Source organism: Peromyscus eremicus, chromosome 14 (genome assembly GCF_949786415.1).
Source record: "Peromyscus eremicus chromosome 14, PerEre_H2_v1, whole genome shotgun sequence".
Lineage (NCBI taxonomy): Eukaryota > Metazoa > Chordata > Mammalia > Rodentia > Cricetidae > Peromyscus > Peromyscus eremicus.
The window spans coordinates 78975028-78998919 of record NC_081430.1 but is presented as its reverse complement, the minus strand read 5'-3'; the positions used below and the strand labels follow the sequence as shown (position 1 = coordinate 78998919).

General features: G+C 44.9%; 1 protein-coding gene and 1 non-coding gene across 2 annotated transcripts; both read left to right on the top strand.

Moving 5' to 3' along the window:
* The first annotated feature begins 6633 nt into the window (after nucleotides 1-6633).
* Nucleotides 6634-23370, top strand: Slc10a1 (solute carrier family 10 member 1). Its single transcript, XM_059279343.1, has 5 exons — nucleotides 6634-6989; nucleotides 15600-15810; nucleotides 18070-18248; nucleotides 19907-20103; nucleotides 22885-23370. Exons 1-5 carry the CDS (start codon nucleotides 6634-6636, stop codon nucleotides 23025-23027), a joined length of 1086 nt encoding a protein of 361 aa, XP_059135326.1. The 3' UTR covers nucleotides 23028-23370.
* LOC131924841 (U6 spliceosomal RNA) lies at nucleotides 14178-14284 on the top strand. The gene has a single exon (XR_009383095.1). It is a non-coding gene; the product is annotated as a U6 spliceosomal RNA (small nuclear RNA).
* Nucleotides 23371-23892: the final 522 nt, after the last annotated feature.

The window sequence follows — 23892 nt, the reverse complement described above, 5'->3', positions numbered from 1 at the left end:
GATCCTCCATATCCCAGCTCATTTTCCCAGTGATCTCTCCTTGATCAACAAGGTGAATTAAAGTCTCCTGCTATGAGTTTGCTGACCTGCATCTCCTATAATCTCAGCTTTGGAAATCTTGCAGTTTGTTATTTGACGTGCAAATGACCATTTATCCATTTTGTTTGTTTGTTTTTGTTGTTGTTGTTGTTGTTGTTGTTGTTGTTTTGAGACAGGGTTTCTCTGTGTAGTTTTGGAGCCTGGAACTCGCTCTGTAGACCAGGCTGGTCTTGAACTCACAGAGATCCGCCTGGCTCTGCCTCCCGAGTGCTGGGGTTAAAGGCGTGCACCACCACCGCCCAGCCCATTTATCCAGTTATTGCTAGCTGCATTATAAAAAGCCTTCCTTTGTCTCCACTTTAGATGATAATAAAATTATGACCAGAGCTAGGAGTGTAGTTAAGTAGCACAGCACATGCTTAGCACGTGAAAAACCCTGGCTTCAGTTCCCAGCACCATAAAACAATTTAATCCCAACATGTAAGAGGCAGAAGCAGGCAGGTGCCTACCTGTGAGTTCAAGGGTAGCCTAGAACTACTTAATGAGTTCTAGGCCAGCCGGGGCTACATTGTAAGACTCTATCTCAAAAAAAAAAAAATTCTGGGCTTCACACACACACACACACACACACACACACACACACACACACACACACACAAGCCATCTTTCCGAAAACACCCTTTCTTAACTGGTCAGTTGCTTGATCCCAGTATAAAGGAAAGCATCACTTAGCTCCAGTCTGTGTATCTGTGTTCTCTTGATAGGCAAGGTAAGACTACTTCAGCATCCATTGACAGGACAGGCAACTTAGCCTTCATTCTGTCACATTAGTGTCATGTTGCTCCTTCTGTTTTTGTCACTTTGGAGATGCTAACACTGCGTGGTCTATTATCTTTGCTTCTGTACGTAATTCTCAAATGTCAGAAGGCTTTTGGCTTGTTGCTGTTTTTTTTTATGAGTTTTGATTGATTGGTTGGTTGGTTCAAGGTTCTAGGTATCTTAGCTAGGGTTACTATTACTGTGATGAAAAACCATGATCAAAAATCAAGTTGGGGGAGGGGGGTTCCTGGAGAGATGGCTCAGTGGTTAAGAGCACTGGCTGCTCTTCCAGAGGACCCAGGTTCAATTCCCAGCACCCACATGGCACCTCACAACTGTCTATAACTCCAGTTTCAGGGGACATGACACCCATGGCAAAAACACCAATGTACCTAAAATAGAAATAAATATATTTTTAAAAAATCAAGTTGGGGAGGAAAGGGTTTATTTGACTTACACTTCTACATCGTAGTCCAACATTGAGAAAAGCCAGGACAGGAACTCAAACAGAGTAGGAACCTGGAGACAGGAGCTGATGCAGAGGCCATGGAGGGGTGCTACTTACTAGCTTTCTACTCACTGCTTGTTCAGTCTGCTTTCTTATAGAACTTAGAGCTGGGCCCTCCCCTAGCAGTCACTAATTAAGAAAATGCCTTATGCTGGGCGGTGGTGGCGCATGCCTTTAATCCCAGCATTCGGGAAGCAGAGGCACAGATCTCTGTGAGTTTGAGGCCAGCCTGGTCTACAACAAGTTCCAGGACAGCACACACACACACACACACACACACACACACACACACACACACACATACCCGAGCCAAAAAAAAGATTTAAAAAATGCCTTACAGCTAGATCTTATGGCTTATGTAGGCCATTTTCTCAGTTAAGCATCCCTCCTTTCAAATAACTCAAGCCTGGGTCAAGTTGACATAAGACTATCCAACACACTGAGGATGACATTGGGAGCCTCAAGCACATTGACAAGTGTTCTGCCATTGAACTCGATGCACCTCCAGCTCTTGGAATATTGTGGTTTTTATCCTACTTGTTACTTTTGTAATTAAATTAACATCTCTGTTTTCCAATAATTAAGCAACTATCTATTTATTCCTCACAATGAGCAATGAAAATCTAAGTGTGTTTCTTCTTCTCCCTTTCCTTTCCTCTTTTACCCAATGTTAGTCAATAACATTTTCCTCACAGTTAAAAACGTTTATTCTTGGGGTGGGAGACGTAGCTCAGTGGTGGGGCTCATGTACGAGGCCATGGGTTCAGTCTGGAGAATGAGAAGTGTAAGCACTGCAGATGGGTAAGCTTTGTGACCTGAGGTGACCCCTGGAAACCACACAGAGGTGAAAGGAGAGAACTGGCTCCACCAAGTTGTCCTCTGGCTCCACACGCAAACAATAAGTGAATTCATTTTACTTTTTTAAAAAGCACATACCAGTTTTTTTGTTTGTTTGGTAAGTTGGCTTGGTTTTGGTTTTGGTTTTTCAAAACAGGGTTTCCTGTGTAGTCCTGGCTGTCCTGGAACTCCCTCTGTAGACCAGCCTGGCCTTGAACTCAGAGATCTACCTGCCTCTGCCTCCCGAGTGCTAAGAATAAAGGTGTGCACCACCACTGCCTGGCCTCCAATTATTTTTATTAAATGTCCTGTAATTAAAAGTTGTCTCATTGTTTCCTTATATTTCACTTCTTTCCCTTGTCTAGCCTTTATATTTCCAGCTGGGTCTAAAGACTAGTTAGACTTGGATTCAACATTGTGCCTATAATGACATCATATATTTCATATGATAGGAGTCATGTAATAGGAATCTGCCTTGAGATCAGTAATTCCTAATTTGAACTGGTTACAGTAACTGCCCAGTTTCTCAGTACATACCTTCCCACGATAATTAATGATTAATCTGTGCGGTGAAACCCTATTCTATGTGAACATCCTAATCACCAACCACATTTCCATCCAAGGGTTTTAGCACCTATTGGTAATGCTCACTTTCATCAATTATTACATTAGAAGGCTGCAATCTGATGATTTTTTTTCCTGTTCTTTGATTTGGGTCTGGATTAAAGTATGATCTCTGCTCAAATTCAGTTACATAGTGCTGGACAGTTCCTCCCCTGGCCTTTTCCTGAGGCTGTCTGGAGTTATCAGTCTTTGCAATCTTTTAACTTCTCGAATCTGGGATGCATTCAGGTATCTTTTAAGGGAAGAATTATTTATTTTAGCTCACAGCTTCCAAGGTTTTGATCTTTCATGGCAAGCAGAACCACTCAAATCATGGTGGCCAGGAAGCAGAAAGAAAGAATGTCTGTGCTTGTTTGCTTTATCCTTCTTCAGCCCACCCTCAATGCTCCAGAATAGCTAGCATTCACATGCACTGCCCAGCCCTCTGCCCACCCTTCTCTTGAGACCAGTCCAACCCAAACATCAGGAAAGCATTCACATCAGAGGCTCTCCGAGGGAAAGGGATGTCAGTCTCACGTCAGCCAGGCTAGTGAACGTGCTATGCAGTGCACAGCTCCATGGGGCAGCTGCCTCACGGGTGTGATGTCAGGACCAGCCGACCTGTTGGGACCACTCACCTGAATAGGAGAGTGAGGATTGAGAAAAGACAGAGACATAGGATAGAATCAGGAGGGCTCTCGGTCAATACTGCAGCAGTCCCGAATTTATTTCTCATAGCCTTTTTATACCCAAAGCAAAGAGGGGTCAAAGATTTCTTTACCATGGTTCAAGGAACAAACAAACGTAAATACCTCCTTAATTCTCAAAACATCTAGTAACCATGCCTTTGGCCAATCATCCTGTTATTCAACCTTAAGAAGCAAAAACAAGCTTGAACTCTCTGACTTTAAGTCAAGATGGACTCAGGTCACAAGCTGGAGTCATTGTGGGATCCCACAGTGTGATATTGTGATGTATGAACTATTTTCAGATCCTCATCTACACAGGACTCCAGAGGCCACCAACACCAATGTGGAGGAGTCTCTTACTTTCTTTTTAAAATTTATTTAAAATACACTACATATAGGGAGGTATGCATGTTAATATGGGTGCCTGTGGAGGCCAGAAGAGGACATGAGATCCCTTGAAGCTGGAGCTACAGGTAAGCCTTCTAACGTAGATGCTGGGAACCAAATTTGAGGCCCTTACAAAAGTGGTATATGAAGGAGCTCTCATTTTCAAGTTATTATTATTATTATTGGGTTTGTTTTTTTTTTTTTTTGGTTTTTCGAGACAGGGTTTCTCTGTGTAGCTTTGTGCCTTTCCCGGATCTCGCTCTGTAGACCAGGCTGGCCTAGAACTCACAGAGATCCGCCTGGCTCTGCCTCCCAAGTGCTGGGATTAAAGGCGTGCACCACCACTGCCCAGCTTTATTTTTTTTAAAGGTTTGTAGAAACTTGTATTCTCTCTCTCTCTCTTTTTTAAGATTTATTTATTTATTATGTATACAGCATGTATGACTGCAGGCCAGAAGAGGGCACCAGATCCCATTACAGATGGTTGTGAGCCACCATGTGGTTGCTGGGAATTGAACTCAGGACCTCTGGAAGAGCTCTTAACTTCTGAGCCATCTCTCCAGCCCTCATTTTCAAGCTATTACACCAAGTCAAAAGTCTGTCACAACCCTCAACCCATAGTGTCCTAATCACACTCGGTTTGGTGGCTCATGCCTATAACCCCTGCATGGGAAAGGATGAGACAGGAATGTCACAGGTTCAAGGTCAGTGTGGGCTGCATAGTAAGACCTTATCTCAAAACCAGAAGAAGGTGACCCTAAACTAAGCCTTACCACAGATCTCAGCAGTTAGGAATGTACAAGGCCTGGAGCCTGGAGCCTGTGAGTTCCACCTAGCCAAGAGAGAACTGTGCTTCTGAAAGACCCACTCTGTCCCATGCCTGAGAGGGATGGAAGGAGTGTGGTGCAGGACAGCCACGCCCGCCTCTTGGATGCTGCTGGTGTTGCATGCTTCAAACCTGGCTTCCAGCTGGAGACACACAGGCTCAGCATACAAAAGTAGAACCATCGGGAAGCAAAAAAAGACTGCTTGTCCTCAGCTTCCTCAATTCCTTGTCACAAGTTTCTCAAACCACAGGTGCCTCAGGCATCACACCTTGCTAGTCTCCACAGCAAGAGTTCCCTCTGGGCTGGGCTTTGCATAGAGTCTCCAGTTTTCCAAGAATCCAACTGTGCTCCAGAAAGTTCTACCCTCTGGAGGTAAGTAAGCCTTCCGGAGATTCATTGTGTGTCCCCACACGCACCCACAGGACACATGTGATCCAGGTATGGGCACAAAACAAGGTCTCATGCTACAGGCCGCAGGAAAATATTATAAGAACTCAGCTGGTTATGGCAAAGTCACTACCTGGAGGGAATCAAGGAATTCCTCCAGAGGAAGCCAAATTCCAAGGAGCTTTTGGTGTTATTTGGCTTGTTGTATATCAGCTGTCTTCTGTTATGAAAGCCATGTGTGCTTCATAGTTTTCCCAAATGATTTTTCCCTAAGAAGTGCAAACAGTGTGGACTGATCACTCTCTGGACATACACATTCCAGGTATTTGGAGAACAGCCTCAGGAAAGGCTTCCTTCCCCCCAGCCCATCCGTTTCTCCCCTTTCAGCACTGGAATCAGATATCTCTCTTAGCCACATTCTAGAACTAACAGAAATAAAAGTCCAGATCACCACAAGCTAGTCTCCTGATTTAAGGTAAATTCCACAATGAGACATAGGTGGACCTTAGGTAATAGCTTTACACAATTTAGCTCGGACCCTCCTTTCTTACAGCCTTATTAACTCTATAGACCCCTAACTTCTTACCTAACCACTCCTAGGAATATAGATTGAGCACATAAATTCCCTTTTTGATATACTAACCGATATTAGCTCTCATCTGACCTCCTCCCTTAACCACTCCATTTTCAGGTCGGACAAGAAAGCCTGACAATCACTGCCTGAGGAAACTCTTACCTGCCTTTATTACCTTGCAGGAATTCAGGCCGGGTGACCTGGGTGGAGGGGAGGATTGTGATTGTTTGGGTATATAACTGTAAAGCTAGAGACTGAATGGTGAATTAAAGTGAATGGACTAAAGAGCTCGGTGTGCTGAGATTCTGATTTCCTGAAAATAGTCCTCACCATTCATAGTTCTCTCTCCTGAGGCCCTGGGATGTATAATATTAAGGCTGGTCCTTCTAAATATTATACAAGAGTCTCATAGGAGGAAAGCCATGGACACATCCTCTCCTGGAGACAGCAACACCACATGTCCCTATACTGTCCCTCCGCCCTCGGGGCTCTGCCTATGTGAGGGAACCCTAGGTAACACAGTTCCTCTCACTTGGGGACAAATGGTGACTCACTGGGCATGGGGAGGGCACATTTCCAAGCAAACAGCCTGAGGCATCAGGGACTGAGCTGGAAGTAGGAGTTAAAGGGAAGAGGAAAAGGTAGACCTGGTTTAGTCCTGGCTTGTTGTAGGTCCTGGGTGGGTCTCAGAAACGCTACAGAAGCATGCTGAAGGGAGGGCAGAGGAAAGAATCAGCCCTATGCTGCGTATGAGTGGCACCCAGCAGGCCCAGAGGTCAGGGAACTTGAGCAAAGTGGAGCCACAGCCAGAGCAGTGGCCCTGCTGATTGCATAATTATTTGTCCACAGCTACATTTTGTCCATAAACCCTGGCCTGAAAGGGAACTAAAGAAAACATCCAGCAAGCACTGGACAAGGAAGGCCAGCAGCAGAGAACAAGGGTAGTCCCCGCTGTGCCAGAGGATGGAGGTGCACAATGTATCAGCCCCCTTCAATTTCTCGCTGCCACCTGGCTTTGGCCGCCGCCCCACAGACAAGGCGCTGAGTGTCATCTTGGTGTTAATGCTGCTATTTGTCATGTTCTCACTGGGCTGCACTATGGAGTTCAGCAAGATCAAGGCTCACCTGTGGAAGCCCAAAGGGGTGATCATCGCCATGTTGTCCCAGTATGGCATCATGCCCCTCGCTGCCTTTGTCCTGGGCAAGGTCTTCAGGCTGAACACAGTTGAGGCACTGGCCATCCTCATCTGTGGCTGCTCTCCTGGAGGGAACCTGTCTAACCTCTTCACCTTGGCCATGAAGGGGGACATGAACCTCAGGTAAGATTGAGGGTTAGGAGGAAGTGGTGTGGGATGGAGTGCAGTGGAAACATCATAATCTGGAGAAAATCTGGGCTGAAGCCAGGAAAAGAGGGAGTAAGAGTTAGATTAAGGTTGGCATTGATAGTCAAAGGCTTATGCTGAGTTGGGGTAGGCTCTGGAGTCTCTTCGGTTGAAGTACCAAGTGAAAGGTGTCAAGCCGGTCCAGAGGCATCTTAGACACCCCTGAACTCACAGAAGTGTCTCAAGGATTGCTTTAAAGGAAGACAGATTTCAACCAGAATCCCTGACAACTGAAGCCACCTGACTGTGGCATGGTGTTGGCTCTGAAGCTGAAAATCTAGAAGGGGCATAATGGGTTCTGAACATCCCAGGGAGACCAAGGTGACTTGGGACCAAATGAGCATCTCAAATTCCCGCAGAGAAGAGACTCCACAGGCTCTCCCCCCAGTATCTGGGCATCTGAGGTATGCTGAGACCCTCCACCCAGTTGTCAGATGTAGTGAGATTGCCATCTGAAGACACCTCAGGGAGAATTGAGGTCCCAGCACTTGCCCAGGTTAGGCTGGGCCCTACTCAGTCTGACAAGCAGAGAGAAAGCCAACAACAACAGCCTGAGTTCAGAGCATCCTGACCCAAAACCAGCAAGGTCCCTCTCCTGAACAACCTGACTCCTTGGGCGTGGTGAAGTTATCTGTCCTTCACACAGATGTGACTGTTGTGGTGAATGCCTCTCAGCATGCTTGGGCCGTCCACGCCATGGCTGAACTCACTAGCAGAAGCAAAGCCTCAGGCTGAAGGCAGTCTCCTCTGGATCTGTCCTTAGTGGAGATGTTCAATGTCAGGTGAAGCAGGGAACCCAGAGCCTGTCTCCTTGGGTCCATGTGCATCCTATCTGTGACCGAACTTTACAAACAAAACTAACCGAGAAGGTTCTCCTAGCGAGGCAAAGCGATACTAGTGCACTCGGGGGGAGGGACAAGGTTTGTCACACCTCATGTGTCCCAAGAAATCCAGGTTAAACCTCAGTTCTGATGCCGAAGGAATTCGAGTCACACTAGTCAGAGAAGGGGCACTCTGAGGGAATCTGTGTACCTGTGGAAGCAGCAGGACGGGAATGAGGTTGGGGACCGTATGGAGGACCACGGGTGGCCGCTAATGAGGCCTCCCCAACATCAGCTGCTCTAGAAGGTGGGTGGCCTCCCACTATACCCAGCCTGTGGTGAGATCAAGAACATGGCCCCTGAGCTCTGCTCCTTGCTCAGCCTCTGGTTCCAAGTTCCAGACTCCACCATGGGTGTTGATGTGGCCACCTTCTGTGAAAGTCCCCTCCTCCGAAGCTAACCTGCCCTCCTCATACACATTAACCATGCCTTGGACGCCACTGGCTGAGTGTGAATATCATCCTCCTGTCCTGCTAGACTTTGAATCCTAGTTGTCCTGAGAAGTTACTACATGCATTATAGCAGTGACAGTGATGGTAGGAACTAAACATTCTTTTCAACAAAGTCCAATTTTAAACTTATTTAGTCTTTTATGTATATGGGTGTTTTGCCTGCATGTATGTCTCTGGGCACTACACGTGCACCTAGTGCCCACGGAGGTTAGAAGAGGGCACTGGATTCCCCTAGAACTGGAGTTACAGATGGTTATGAGCTGTCGTGTGGGTGCTAGGAATCAAACCCAGATCATCTGGAAGAGCAGCTAGTGCTCTTAACTACTGAGCCATCTCACCAGCCCCTAACAAAGTCCCATTTTATTCTCTTAATACCCTTCTTGTCCACTGTATACATCCTGCACTGGTCCTTGTTTGGGTGGCTGGCATGGATGGGTACACACAGGGGGGAGTGCTGTAACTGACCACATTCACAGAGGAGGAAACAGTCTGAGAGCTTAACACCTTTGGTCAGGGTCTGGCTGGCTGCAGAGCTGGTGTGTCTGCTCAGATGTTTTGCAAGCTGGCCTGTTCATTGGCAGACCGAATGGAGGCAGCCTGCCAGGCTCAAAGGCACTGGTCCCTCTGATCAGACGTGTATATTGTATAGGAGAGGAATCCACAGTCATTACAGTCTTCTGCTTTTCTTTTTTTAAGACACATTTATTTTTATTTTATATATGTGAGTGTTTTGCCTGCATGTATGCAGGGACACTGTGTGTACGTCCTGGTGTCCATGGAGGCCCAAAGACTGTACTGGATCCCCTGAAACTGGAGCCATAGATGGTTGTGAGTCACTATGTGGGTGCTAGGAGTCGAACCCTGGTCCTCTGGAAGAGCAGCCAGTGCTTTTAACAGCTGAGCTATCTCTCCAGCCTCAAGATTTCTGCTTCTCAAGTGAAGATTGAACCTCCATTTTTAGGTGAAATCTCCAAAATTTCAAACATCATCAAGTCATCCAAATGTATCTAAAAGGCTGTGCAAGCCAAGCAATGTCTAAGGGTCAGATGTGGCTCCAAGGTCTACTTCGAGGCCTCTCCTTCAGCTCACCATGTCCCACTCAGAGTTAGAAGTAAACGGTGAGACTCCTATTACTCTGTTTTCCTCATGAGGAAACAGTCAAGAAACCTGCCAATGGTCTCCAAAGAGCTGAGCAAAAGTTGTGTCCAGAGCTGGCTCAGGGCCCTCTCCCATGGTTTTTCTGTCTTCCAAATGTATTAAGTCTGAGGGGGAACACCAGACAGCCAGGCAGGGCAGGTCCTTCCTCAAAGACACAAAGGCAAGCGAAAACACCCAGAGGAAGCGAGCTTGTTAGGAACAGCCTTGACTGTTCTTGTTGCCATCCTCAAACTGTCCTGCTCCCTTTCACCTGCTGGTCCCCAAACAGGCCAGAGTCAGTGGCTAGGGGGACAAAAGGCCTGGACACCACCCCAGGGTCCCTACAAGTTTCCCACGATGACACAGGAAGCCATTGGAATTCCTACACATTTCCCACTTCACCTTAGGGACTGGATGGTCACTTCAGAGTGTCCTCAGGTTGTGCCTCTGATCTTTCTATTCCGTTCAAGTTTACAGGTTAAAAAAAAAAAAAAAGGAGGGGAGGGGGCCTATGCACTGCACTCATTCTCAAGCAAGAAGGGCCTGGGTGCAGTGGTGCATGTCTGTTAGCCCAGCTACCTGGGTGGCTGGGTGGCTGAAGTAGGAGAATGCTTGAGAGTCCATCTCAAAATAAAAGAACTTAGAAGTAAGCATGGTATGGTGGCACAGGCCCGTGGAAGGCGAAGGCAGAAGGCGTCAGGAGTTCAAGGTCACCCTCCACGACACATGGAGTTATAGGTTACATCAGATCCCTGTCTGAAAAAGCAAAAACAAAAAAGAACATATATAGAAAGGAAGAATGAAAATACAAACATGCCATCCCATCATAACCAGAAACAAGGTCCACAATGTTGCCATGGTTCCAATCTTAGGAGCTAGAATCTGGAGGTTACCTCCCATCCAGGTCCTTTAGGGTAAACTGAGGATCACAACAGTCATAGATACCAGCAGGTTGGGGATGGATACCTCTGACAGCCAGTCCCCAGTATCTGTGATTGTGGAGGAAAATTTCTGAGGTTCTGGGACCATGGCTCTACACATCTAACGGGACAAGGCACAAAAGTCCCAGAACACACTCTAGAACTCCTGACACAAAGCCAAAGTAAGCATGGTTTCTCTGGACATGAAGACAAACACACCATTTGTCAGTTCTACAAAGAGCCCAATAGCTTGCACAGAAAAACCCCCATACACTTCTCAATCTCATTCCCTCTACCACACCTCAGAGAGAGTATCTCCCAGGACTTGGCTCCAGCAACTCCAAGGATATTTTTTTTTAAACTTTTTCGTTTGTTGTGGTTGTTGTTGTTTTGTTTTAGGTTGTTTGTTTGTGATGGAGTCTCATGTAGCCCAGGCTGGTTTTGAACTCACTGTGTAGCCAAAGATGACCTTGAACTTCTGATCTTCCTGCCCCCGCCTGACTGCTGAGATTACAAGCTGCCACCATCATTCCTGGCTCTCTCGCTCTTTTTTTTTTTTTCCCCAATGTGTATGTGAGTGTGTCTATGTATGTGTGGGCCATGTGTGTGCATGTACCTGCTGAGGCCAGAAGAGGACATCAGAACTCCGGGAGCTGGAGTTACAGGAGGTTAAGCCACCCATTGTGGGCACTGGGAAATGAACTTGGGTCATCTGGATGAACAGCAATCATTCTTCAGTGCTAAGCCGTTTTTCCAGCCCCTGGTGCTCGTTATCTCTCCTCTCTCTCTCTCTCTCTCTCTCTCTCTCTCTCTCTCTCTCTCTCTCTCTCTCTCTCTCTCTCTCCACACCAGAAGAGGACATCAGATCCCACTACCATGTGGCTGCTGGGAATTGAACTCATGATCTATGGAAGAGCAGCTAGTGCTCTTAACCCCTGACCATCCCTCCACCCTACCCCCAGCTCTCTTTTTAAACTATTACCATACATACAAGATATTTTTAAATTATTACCACACATACAAACAGATAATCTACTGTATTTGCATGTTTTAAATTTGGTATCAATAGGGCATACATTTGGCAATTTGCTCTGAGAGCTGGTGTCTTAGCTTCCTGACCAAAAGCAACTTGGGAAGAAAGGGGTTGATTTTACCTTACAGCTTACAGTTCATGATCCAGGGAAGTCTGGCAGGAACTCAAGGCAGGAGCTGCTGCAGAGGCCGTGGAGCCGTGCTGCTCACTGACTTGCTCCTCATGGATTACCCAGCCTGCTTGCTTATAGCACCCAGGACCACTAGCCCACAGGGGCACCACACACAGTGAGCTGGGCCCTTCCCCCTCAATCCTCAATCCAGAAAATATCCCACAGACTTGTCTACAAGCCAATTCTATGGAGGCATTTTCCCAATTAAGATCCCTTCTTCCCAGATGACCCGAGTTTGTGTCGTTGACGCAAATACTAGCCAGCACAGCCAGGCACGTCAGTAAAACACCTACTGCGTGTATTTGAACCGCGGTGTGGTTTGCTGCACTTGCCTCTTGGGAGACATTCTTTATTCCATGGCCTGCTCCTGTAGACAGCCCTGTGCATGGCTGGCTCTTGTTGCCAGGTGAGAGCATGTGTAGCAGAAGCAGGAACTGGAGATCATGGGATTCACGCCTCCTCAGCAGGGAAGCTTCCGAAATTGTTCCAAGCACACTTCCTTAAGTGGGGGATCTGTTTCTTCCACGTCTTTTTATTTGGAATCACCCCGGCTTTGTCATTTTTGCCAACTGGTCAGTGTGTAGCCAATCACATTTTCACCTGGACTTCACGGGAGGCCTAGCACCTTTTCGTGGGTTAACTAGTCACTTGGGTGTCCTCATCTGGAAATGGGATGGACTGTGTTTCTATGGGGTTGTTCTGAAAGAACTTTTTTATTGATTTGCAAAGTGATTTGAATGTATCTCTTCACAGTGTGGGACTTACATGTATGTATTGATAATGACGTCTTATACTTAGTAAGTGCTTCTAACTTAGTCAACTCTGTACTGTTTTGTCTTGACTAGTCAGAGGTCTAATAAATCCTTTACTGTCTACAAAGATATTTCCTATATTTCCTTTGAAAAACTTGAAAACATTTGCCTTTCACATGGAAATTTTTTTGTTTTGGTTTTGGTGTGTTTGTTTAGACAGAGTTTCTCTGTGTAGCTGTGGTTGTCCTAGAACTAACTCTGTAGACCAGACTGGCCTCAAATTCAGAGATCAGCCTGCCTTTCCTCCCAAGTGCACTAAGATTAAAGGCGTGCACCACCAACACCAACACCACCCAGCTTCACATAGAAATCTTAAATCAACTTAGAACTTATTTTTATGAGTGATCTAATCTTACATTTTTCCATATGAATAAATCTTAAGTACCATTCATTTTCTCCTCCAATACTATTTAGTATCACTTCTCTTATTAGTCAAAGATGATTGAGCGTTTATCTGGACTCTATCTTATTGGTCAATGTGGCTGTCTTTCTATCAGTACATGTTTATAATTACAGTGACTTTACAGGTCTTTCTATCTTCATGAAAATGTTAACAATTTTTCACCTTTCTACTCCTGCACTTGAATTTTAGGATCATCTTTCAAATCTACAAAATTCTTAGAATTTTGATTGACTTTGCATTGCATTGTGTGTGTGTGTGTGTGTGTGTGTGTGTGTGTACATGTTTTTCCTGCATGTGTCTGTGAAGCACATGTCTGCCTGATGTCCTCTTTACAGGGAGTCAGATCTCCGGGAACTGGAGTTACAGATGGTTGTGAGCCGCCATGTGGGTGCTGGGAATTGAACCCAGGTCCTCCAGAAGCTGCCAATGCTCTTATTCCCTGAGCCATCGCTCCAGCCCCAGCACTTACAAATTTTGCGACTATTTTGGCTTATAGTTCCAGAGAGATAGTTCTGTCATAATGGGGACATAATGGGGACAGCAGAGAAGGCCTGATGATAGGAGCAGGAAGTTGGATGATCACATCATCCGTATATAAAAAAGTAGAGGCCGGGCGGTGGTGGCGCACGCCTTTAATCCCAGCACTCAGGAGGCAGAGCCAGGCGGATCTCTGTGAGTTCGAGGCCAGCCTGGGCTACCAAGTGAGTCCCAGGAAAGGTGCAAAGCTACACAGAATAAAAAAGTAGAAAAAGCAAACAGGAAGTGGTGCCAGGCTAGAAAACCTCAAAGCCCACCACCAGTGACATACTTCCTCCACCAAATCACTCCCTCCTAAGGATCTATAACCTTCACTGATAGCACTGGGGACCAACTGGGGACCAAGTTTTCAACTACCTGAGCATAGAGGAGACATTTCTCACCCAAACCACCTCACTACCTTAATAATCTTGTCTTCTTCCCGTTCTGCCATGAATATAGCATAGCTCTTATGGCTTCCTCCACACCCTTCTATGATATTTTATAATTTCTTCAGTAAAGACTTTGTCATCTCCTTGAAATTTATTTCTAAATATTTTATAATTTTGGTTACAAATGCCATCTTTAAAAGTTCTTGAGGGGCTGGAAAGATGGCTCAACAGCTAAGAGCACTGGCTGCTCTTCCAGAGGACCTGGGTTCAATTCCCAGCACCCGCATGGCAGCTCACAATTGTCTGTAGTTCCAAGTTCCGGGGGACCCGACACCCTCACATAGACATACATGCAGGCAAAACACCAATGCATATAAAACAAAAATAAGAATTACAAATTGTTTACAGTGCTCGCTTCGGCAGCACGTATACTAAAATTGGAACAATACAGAAAAGATCAGCGTGACCCCTGCACAAGGACGATACGCAAATTCGTGAAGCATTCCATATTTTTCAGCAGTATCTCCTAGTTCCAAATAAAATATTTTTAAAAATAAATTAAAAAAATTTTTTTTACAAAAAACTAATTTTTTGTTAGTAGCATATCTGATCCCAATTTATTATTTTACATTGCTCATGTGTTTCTAACCCTGTTCTTTTTAGTTATAATGGAAAATTTTCCTCTATGATCAATAAATGAGCAAAATAAAAAAAAATCAAGTTTATTTTCTCCTCTTCCTATTCACTATTTCTCTTGCTGTCTACTGCAATACATAAAAGAGGTGGTTACACAATGCTGTTTTATTCCTTTTATCGTAGGAAATCTTTTTAACTGTTTACCACCAGTTCTGTGACAAACTTGTAGGTATCACTTTCAAAATTAAGACTTTCCATTGTTGTTGATATACTAAACATCGTTAACATTGAATCTTGAATTTTTCTGTGCCTGTCTTATTAGGGTTTCTCATATTGTGACATAACATGTCCAGCTGGGCGGCAATGGCGCTCGCCTTTATTCCCAGCACTCGGGAGGCAGAACCAGGCGGATCTCTTTGAGTTCAAGGCCAGCCTGGTCTACAGAGCAAGCTCCAGGACAGGCACCAAAACTACACAGAGAAACCCTGTCTCAAAAAACCAAAAAATAAAATAAAATGTCCAAAAGCAACTTGAGGAGTAAAGGGTTTATTTTACTTATACATCCTCATCACAGCCATTGTTGAAGGGAGTCAGGGCGGGAACCTGGAGGGAGGAACTGAAGCAGAGGCCACGGAGGGGTGCTGCTTACTCAGTTACTCCTCATGGCTTACTCAATCTTACAGCCTCCAGGACCACCTGCCCAGGGGTGGTACACACAGTGAGGTGGGCCCTCCAACATTAATGAATCCAGAAAAGGTGATTTTCTTTAAATCGGAATGGCACTTTCTTCAATAAAGCATATGGGGTCTGAAGAAGCTGGGCAGGCCTGTGCTGGTATCTTCTATCAGCCACTTACTATGTGCAATTTGGAAGAAGTCAAAACTCCAATGTTCACTCAGCATGTTTACTGCCCAAGAAAATGGCATAAGGTACTGGGCGGTGGTGGCGCACGCCTTTAATCTCAGCACTCGGGAGGCAGAGCCAGGCAGATCTCTGTGAGTTCGAGGCCAGCCTGGTCTACAGAGCGAGATCCAGGACAGGCACCAAAATTGCAGAGAAATCCTGTCTCGAAACCCCCCCCCACCACCACCACCCAAAGAATGATATAAGGTATGTATGTAGCACATTGGTAACAGAAGGGACTCTAACATCTAATTGGCTTCTTCTTTGTTCTTCCCTTATCTTCCACTCAGCATTGTGATGACCACCTGCTCCACCTTCACAGCCTTGGGCATGATGCCTCTCCTGTTGTACGTCTACACCAGAGGGATCTATGATGGAGATCTTAAAGACAAGGTGCCCTATGGGGGCATTATGATATCACTGGTCATGGTTCTCATTCCTTGCAGCATAGGAATCTTCCTCAAGACCAAAAGGCCACAATATGTTCCCTACATCATGAAGGTAAGAACTCAGGGCCCTGCTTAAATAAAGCATGGTAACTGAGCAATTACCACCATAGGCTACTTAGGAGAGCTTCTCTTTGACTCACTGTCCCAGGGGTTCTAGTTGGATGCTGGACTTGGCAAGGGCAGTTGTCATAGCATGAACACGTTAGATCAGGTACTTACATTCCAAGAGAGCAGAGAAGACAGCATAGGACCCCTTATCCTTTCTCAACACCATGCCCCCAATGCCCTAAGAACCTTCTGGTAGGCTCCACACCCTGAGGCCCACAGTACTTTAGTAGTATCACCCCAGGGATCTGTCTTTAACCTACAGACATGTGGGGAGGTGGGTAGAGATTACTCATTCAAACCACAGCAGGCTTCCCTTATTATAAAGGTAAAATAGTCTATTCTTGGTGTATCTACTACTTAATGGGACTGTAATGTGAACAAATACTTTTGAAGTCAGGAGAAAAAGGGAACACAGAATACATACGTGTGTGTGTGTGTGTATACACATACTACACCTTATAGTATAATTAAAATAAAATTAGGCTTATAATCCCTCTTTGATGCTTAAAGTTTCTGGCATACACTTTGAGGGCTGGCTGTTTCAGAGTTTATATTTGAAAAAGGTAAAATAACAAAAAAGAAATAAAGTCCAACAACAGCAGGCAAACAAGTCTGGTTAAGAGTCTGTAGGACAGGCCAGCCTGGGCTACCAAGTGAGTTCTAGGAAAGGCACAAAGCTACACAGAGAAACCCTGTCTCCAAAAACCAAAAAGAGTCCGTAGGACTACTGAAGGCCGGGGAGAGACCAAATAGAGAACAGAGGGCAACAGGGCAAACCTGGCTGACTAGAAGAGACTAAGAGGAAGCAGGAACACTTCCAGCATTTCAAGGAGAGTTCACAGAAGTTTGAAGAAACACTGTGGTGGCAGAGAAGGTACCATATCATTGCTTGCCCTTAGGAGAACGTGCAACCGGTCAAGTATCCATATTCCTCCAACTTTTTCATACTGGAGCTCAGCCCTTGTCAGCCTCCTGTACAGAGCAAGTTAGTTCTAGGTGGCCAGCCAGGACCACACAGCGAGACCCTGTCTCAAAAAAACAAGTCAACATCACACACAGGAATAAAATGGAAACCAGAGCCAAGTTGCAGCATAATCATTACAAAATAACTGATAACCAAGAATTTTTTGCTATATTATTTCTTTATTCAAAAGATGAAGAACAAAGACAAATTTACACGTTTTTTGTCATTTTGGAGCATGGAAGAAAACTTAGATCCTTATGTTTTATAATGAAAACCCCAAGCAATCATTTCACCAGAACCTACCTACTAAATGTTCACAGTGGTGTATAGAAAATGCAACTGTAAAGTTAACTTTGAGGATAAACACATGCCATTGCCCCCAATACACATTTCTACCTCACTCTCCTGGAGGAGGGGACATGATGGATTTGCAGAGTTTATGCTATTACACATTTCTGGAACTTTCCCATCTAGTTTCCTAGTCACACAAGCAAGTTGTAGGGCTACACATCACTGGAGTTAAAAAGTAGGCTACCTAGTATAACCGTCTTGTGTATCAGCTTTGCTTCTAATGACTCTTGGCAATTTCCACAAGTCCAGTTCATCCTAGTTGTTCTCAACTTTCCCAATGCTGCAACCCTTTAATACAGTCTCTTCATGTTGTGGTGACCCCCAACCATAAAATTATTTTTATTGCTGATTCATAACTAATTTTGCTACTATTATGAATCTTTGTTTTCTGATGGTCTTAGGCAACCCCTGTGAAAGGGTCATTTGACCCCCCCCCAAAGAGGGTGTAACCCGTAAGTTGAGGACTGCTGCCCTAAAATAATGAAGTCCTTCCCTGTAATGGAGGCTGGGAAAAGCTCCAAAGTATTTTGGGGGACAGTCTTGTGCAAATGTTTACAGACTGAAAACGTCATTTGTAAGTATCATGCTCATAGGACCAGGGAACCTCATCCCTTCACAGCTACAGCACATCACTGAAAATTTCACAGCAGTCTGGGCTAGGTCAAAAGCAGCTGGCTAAGCTTGGATGGTGTTCTAGTCATTAAAGTATTAGCCAAATGTAAGTTTTCTAGCTACTTATATAAGAAACCCAAAAAGATGGGAGATACAGGCTTTTCGTATCTCCTTCCTGTTCAAATAAAACTGATCTCTGCTACCAAATACCTGTGTCTCCCCCATTGCTCTGGGCCCACTCTGACCCCTCTAATGGCCTCTTGTTCCCATGTCCAGGGAGGAATGATTACCACTTTCTTCCTCAGCGTGGCTGTCACGGTCCTCTCTGTCATCAATGTGGGCAATAGCATCATGTTCGCCATGACACCACCATTACTGGCCACCTCCTCCCTGATGCCTTTCAGTGGCTTCCTGCTGGGCTATGTTCTCTCTGCTGTCTTCCAGCTCAATCCAAGGTAAGTCTCTTGGGTTCCATTTTCCTCAGAGCTTTTTTGTTTTGTTTTTTTCAAGACCCCGTTTCTTTGTGTAGCTTTAGAGCCTGTCCTGGAACACACTTTGTAGTAGACCAGGCTGGCCTCAAACTCAGAGATCCACCTGCCTCTGCCTCCTGAGTGCTGGGATTAAAGGCGTGCGTCACCACCCGGCTAGCCTCAGAGCCTTTAAGGGCAGAACATTTCCTGGCACATAGTCAAAGGCACCAACTGAACAAGGACTTTGGGCAATGAGAAGTTATGGGGGTGTTGGAGGGGGATTGCACTAATAACAAAGTCTACCTTCTCCCAGTGTTGAGATCCCTCATCCTGGAGCTGCCTGACCATTGACGGCCACTGCTAATACTCCTTGTCCACTCTCCTTGCTCTTCTGACAACAATGTAGGATGAAGTTATGCTATGTGGTACTCCAAGCTCAGGTCTTTAGCTACAGCGCAACCCAACTCACAAATACAGTAAAAGAACAGTCAACTTCAGGGTCTGTGGGAACATCAGTGACCTGTTAGCCTAAATAGATAAAATACTTACGCGGGAGTCTATAGCACAGTGGTTCTTAACCTTCCTAAGGCTGCAACACTTTAACACAGCTCCTTGTGGTGGTGACCCCAACCATAAAATTATTTCATTGCTACTTCCCAACTGTAATTTTGTTATTGTTATGAATCATAATGTAAATATGTGCTTTACAATGGTCTTAGGTGATCTGATAGTCATTCAACCCCCAAGTTGAGAACCGCTGCATTAGAATTTCCCCCAACACCCCAAGACAAACTCATTTTTAAAACACACACAAAATCCACTATTACAGTCTTGTTGATAAAGATGAAATTACTGTGCATGTACCACACAAGATAAAAGGCTGCCATAACAATAGTGCTGCAGATCTTGGAGCTACAGATCACAATGGCCATAGCAGTACTCATAACACACTAAAGCTAGCAAATTACTTTAACACACTTTGGAACATGTATTCATTAAATATAAACACCTTGCTCGTCAATCCACAAAATGCAAAGCAAAATTAGGGGAAGTAAAGCTTTCAAAGATACATAGTGGGACTGACGTTTGCTTTTGATGACAAGTTCCAGAGCTAAAGATATGTAAGCTACAAACAGGTACAAGATGAGGCCTGTGACATCTCAACCTCCCACTGTCCAGTCAAATGTGCAACTACGTGCAACTCTGTTATAATGTGCAACTAACTTAACAAGCTAATGATACCGGCCCCCAGTTTTACTTATCTGCCAGTCACTTTCAAGTTTCAACTTAGCAATTCTATAAAAGACCAGTCAAAATTTCCCAACATTTCAAAAGGCTTCCTTGGGGCCAGATGGATGAAGCTCAGTGGTAGTTACATGCCTAGCACATACGAGGCCAAGTAGTCGGCAGCCTACGTATGCATGCACACACAGCCTTTTATAAACTTTCTGTAGTTCAGGCACCATCCTTCTCGGCGTTAGATTGGTGAGGAGTCAGGTTAACTTTTTCCAAACCCATGTGTACTTCAACCTCCTGTTTCCTCCCACTGTCCTGTGCTGGAGGCTGTAGACCTAAGGTATCGGGAAGGGTAGGCACGACAGCTGCCAACTGTCTGCTGTTAAGCACGTTTCCCCACCACACAGGTGCAGGCGCACCATCAGCATGGAAACAGGATTCCAAAACGTTCAACTCTGTTCTACTATCCTCAACGTGACCTTCCCCCCTGAAGTCATTGGACCACTTTTCTTCTTTCCTCTTCTCTACATGATTTTCCAACTTGCAGAAGGAATTCTCTTCATTGTTATCTTCCGGTGCTATGAGAAAATCAAGCCTCCCAAGGGTAAGTACTGAATCATCTCCCCTTTGAGTACTGCCACATTAGACCTGAGCTTTCAACAAGAGGTTCCCAGCAGGGACCTGAACCAGGCTAGCAAGCAAACTATGCAAGACTTTCAAGAGTGAAGGTCATTTCCATCGGTAGCACTGTCTTTAGTTGAGAAAATCAAGTTGTGTAGTTTCTCAAGGGACAGGCAATATGAGACCACTTTGTCTAAGCAAAGAACCTTCACTATGATAGGACACAACTACCTTGGACCTACGATATTTCTAGGGTGTTTGGGAAGCTTCAGCATTCTTACAGTATTATTTTCTATAACCAGGTCAGAGTCCTATTACCCTAGTGCCCCCATAGAAAAAACACAAGACAGTCCTAATGCAACAGAATCCAAAGATTCCATTCTAGTTACAGAGTCATTCAATCACAGACTTCTTAAATACGTAACTGGTATGATTTGTACTGATTACTCGAATCAGATATTTTGTTTTTTGAGACAGGGTTCCTCTATAGCCCTGGCTGTCCTGAACTTGCTCTGTAGACCAGGCTTGCCTCCAACTGCCTCTGGATTAAAGGTGCTGGGATTAAAGGTGTGCTCCTTCACCACCTGGCTAAGAGCATTTTTCTTAAAAAGTTCAGAGCAAGTTTATTATATTCAGAATGTAATTGAACCTCAAAAAAGCCCAGAATCCCTCACTCAAAGTGCTTCTGAATGGTTGAGAGGCAGATGAACAGTAAAGAGCACTTCCAGGGGCTGGAGTGATGGCTCATGGTTGCTCTTCCACAGGACTCACAGACAGCTCATACTACAGTCGTAGAGGATGCTCTCTTCTGGCCTCCATTGACACTGCATGCAGTGCAAAAACATGCAGAGAAATAACCCATATACATAGGAACAAATTGGTCTTAAAAGTTCGTTTAGCCGGGCGGTGGTGGCACACGCCTTTAATCCCAGCACTTGGGAGGCAGAGCCAGGTGGATCTTTGTGAGTTCAAGGCCAGCCTGGTCTACAGAGCGAGATCCAGGAAAGGCACAAAGCTACACAGAGAAACCGTCTCAAAAAACCAAAAAAAAAAAAAAAAAAGTTCGTTTAAATTGTGTGCGTGTGTACACACACATAGACACATGTAGTCACACAGCTTAGCAGTGAGCACCTGCTGAGTCCTCACCAGCCACCACAGTACTCTTGTTTTTGTGGTACTGAGTATTCAACTGAGTAGTTCATGTGTACAAAGTAAATACTCTACCCTCGATCTTTGTTTTCTGTATGTAGCTCAGGCTAGCCTCAAAGTAGAGATTCTCCAGCCTCCAAGTGGTCATCACATTACACATCATGTACTATGTCCAGGAGGTATCTTTCTAGTAGTGGGAAATCAAACTCAGGATGTGGCATGCTAGGAAAGCATTCTGCCACCAAGTTACATCCTGAACCCTCATGAATGTCTCTGTAACAACAAAAAGCTCAACACTGCTTCGTAACATCGATTTCCCAACATCTTTTTTCCTAACCACCCAGTTTCTTCTATTGCATCACATTTTCGGTAAAACCAAAGCTGAGATTCTTCCTAGACCCCAGGAACTGTGATTTGCACCTCAAGACATACAAAACTTTGCCTGGTGGAATTGGCCATTACTATATTAGCAAACGCCAACTTTCCCTTTGCAATTTAGATGTAATCCTGGTTATCAAGAAGCCAAAAAGGAAAGCGAAGAGCTGGTCACACTACAGAACCACTAAAACCTTTGGTTCAAAACTGGGAAAGAACCGAAGTCTGAGCCTCTCCTCTAAACAACCCTGTCACTTATTACCCAGTGGTAATAAGTGGGCAACACTTTCATAAACAGTGCAAGGCATGGCACTTGTAGAGCCAACAATTAGGTTCCAGGCTTAAAGGGCTGTGGTCCTAGAAAACCTGTGATAACCTTCAATGTGAGACTCTGGATTTTCCGTCAAGACCTTGAAAAGGCCGATTTTGAAGACCCCAGTACCAAAACTGAATGAAAAGTTTGACCCATTTCTTCTACTGAAGTGGGAGAGCATGGAAGAGAGGACCTTCCTGACTCCTGTCTTCAAAGTTCCTCACCACTCCATAGGGGTTTAAAAAATAGAAAGAAAAACCAACCGGATTGAGGAAAGTAGGGGTTGGCAGTCTGAAACATCTGATCAGATTCCCCTAAAGCTTCTTCCTACCTTCCCTTCCTTCAGAATCTGTCATTACTTACCTAAACCCACTTTTCTCTACTGCTTTATTGTATGAGTGATGAAAAATGTCCACAAAGTGCTAACACATTAGGGATCTCAAAGGAAAAACAAATCTTTCATTCTAAAAGGGATGAGATGGTAGATACAGAGCACCCTCTGGAGTTCCTGTATTTTGACAAGTTTTGTGTTTGTCTTAGTTACTTTTCTATTGCTGTGATGCTAGACACCAGACCAAGGCAACTTACAGAAAGGTTTATTGGGAGCTTACAGTTTCAAAGGGTTAGAGTTCACGACCTTCATGCAGAGAGCATGGCAGCAGGCATCACATTGGAGCAGTAACTGAGAGCTTACATCCTGACCCACAAACAGGCAGAGAAAGGCTAACTAGGAACGATGAAGCATGAAGGCTTCTGAAACCTCAACAACCCACCCCAAGTGGCATACCCCCAACAAGGCCACCCCATCTAATCCTTCCCAAACAGTTCCTCCAAGTGGAAACCACGCATTCAAATATAGGAGCCTATAGGGGCCATTCTCATTCAAACCACAATATTACTCAGTCATTCTCTATTTTGACTTCACAGACAAAACGAAAGTCATCTACAAGGCTGCTGCAACTGAAGATGCTGGCCCAGCTCTGGAAAAAGGCACCCACAATGGGAATGTTCCTTCCACACAACCTAGCCCTTCCCCCAACGGACTGGACTCTGGTCAGGCGAAAAATTAGCAGCAGCAAGAAAGAACACCAATCTTGCCTGAATGTTTGTATAGCACTTCCAGCAAATCACTTTCCAGCAAAACCTAAGCTAGAGGAGCAATCTACCCAGGAACCCTCCCTCACCCATCCCCAACATGGAATTTGCTATGTGTTCAAAAACTAAGTAAGAACTGAGCAAAGTGGTTCATGTCCATAATCCCAATGCTCAGAAACTCAAAGTCAACCTTAAGGTACAAAGCAAGACTGTCAAACCAAAAATACCCTTCAGTGGCTATGAACACTTATGAAGGCTGCACTCACCCCCCCCCCCACAGCAGTATCTGATGAGCATTAATGTCACTATTTCTAAACTTACCAGTAGGTAGGTGTTCATGAAACATCCACTTGTTTCAAGTAACTCAAAAGGAAATAAACTGTAATACTAATAGTTCTAATTTATGAAACGTCCAATCTTAATTCTTTTTCCCTTTGCCACATGACTTGTGTTCAAGTTCAAATCAATACCAAGTACACAAGTGTCTGGGCAGTGGTGGCACACACTTTAATCCCAGCACTCAGGAGGCAGACCTGTGAGTCCCAGGCCAGCCTGGTCTACAAAGAGAGTTCAAGACAGCCAGAGCTGTTACACATAGAAACCCTGTCTCATAAACAAAAAAACAAAATGGCACAAAAGCAATTAACCAGGACAAAATTGCCACCCACTACCACCATGAAAGGGTTTCAAATATCAGAAGCAAGAGCAATTCTTACTTAAAAAGCCAAGAAACAAGGCAGCACAATTACACTTGATGCCCATTCTATCGGTTTACCTGTGAGTGCCAGCAGGCACTCTAAAAACTTTAGAGGAAGTACTACTATACAGAAAAATATCTGA

Bases quoted from the DNA above. Each gene is read 5' to 3' on its own strand.
- Slc10a1 (XM_059279343.1), top strand. From the start codon at position 6,634: ATGGAGGTGCACAATGTATCAGCCCCCTTCAATTTCTCGCTGCCACCT. The intron at 15,811-18,069 runs GTAAGAACTCAG...TCCCATGTCCAG, and splicing joins ATGTTCCCTACATCATGAAG to GGAGGAATGATTACCACTTT. The intron at 20,104-22,884 runs GTAAGTACTGAA...TTGACTTCACAG, and splicing joins GAAAATCAAGCCTCCCAAGG to ACAAAACGAAAGTCATCTAC.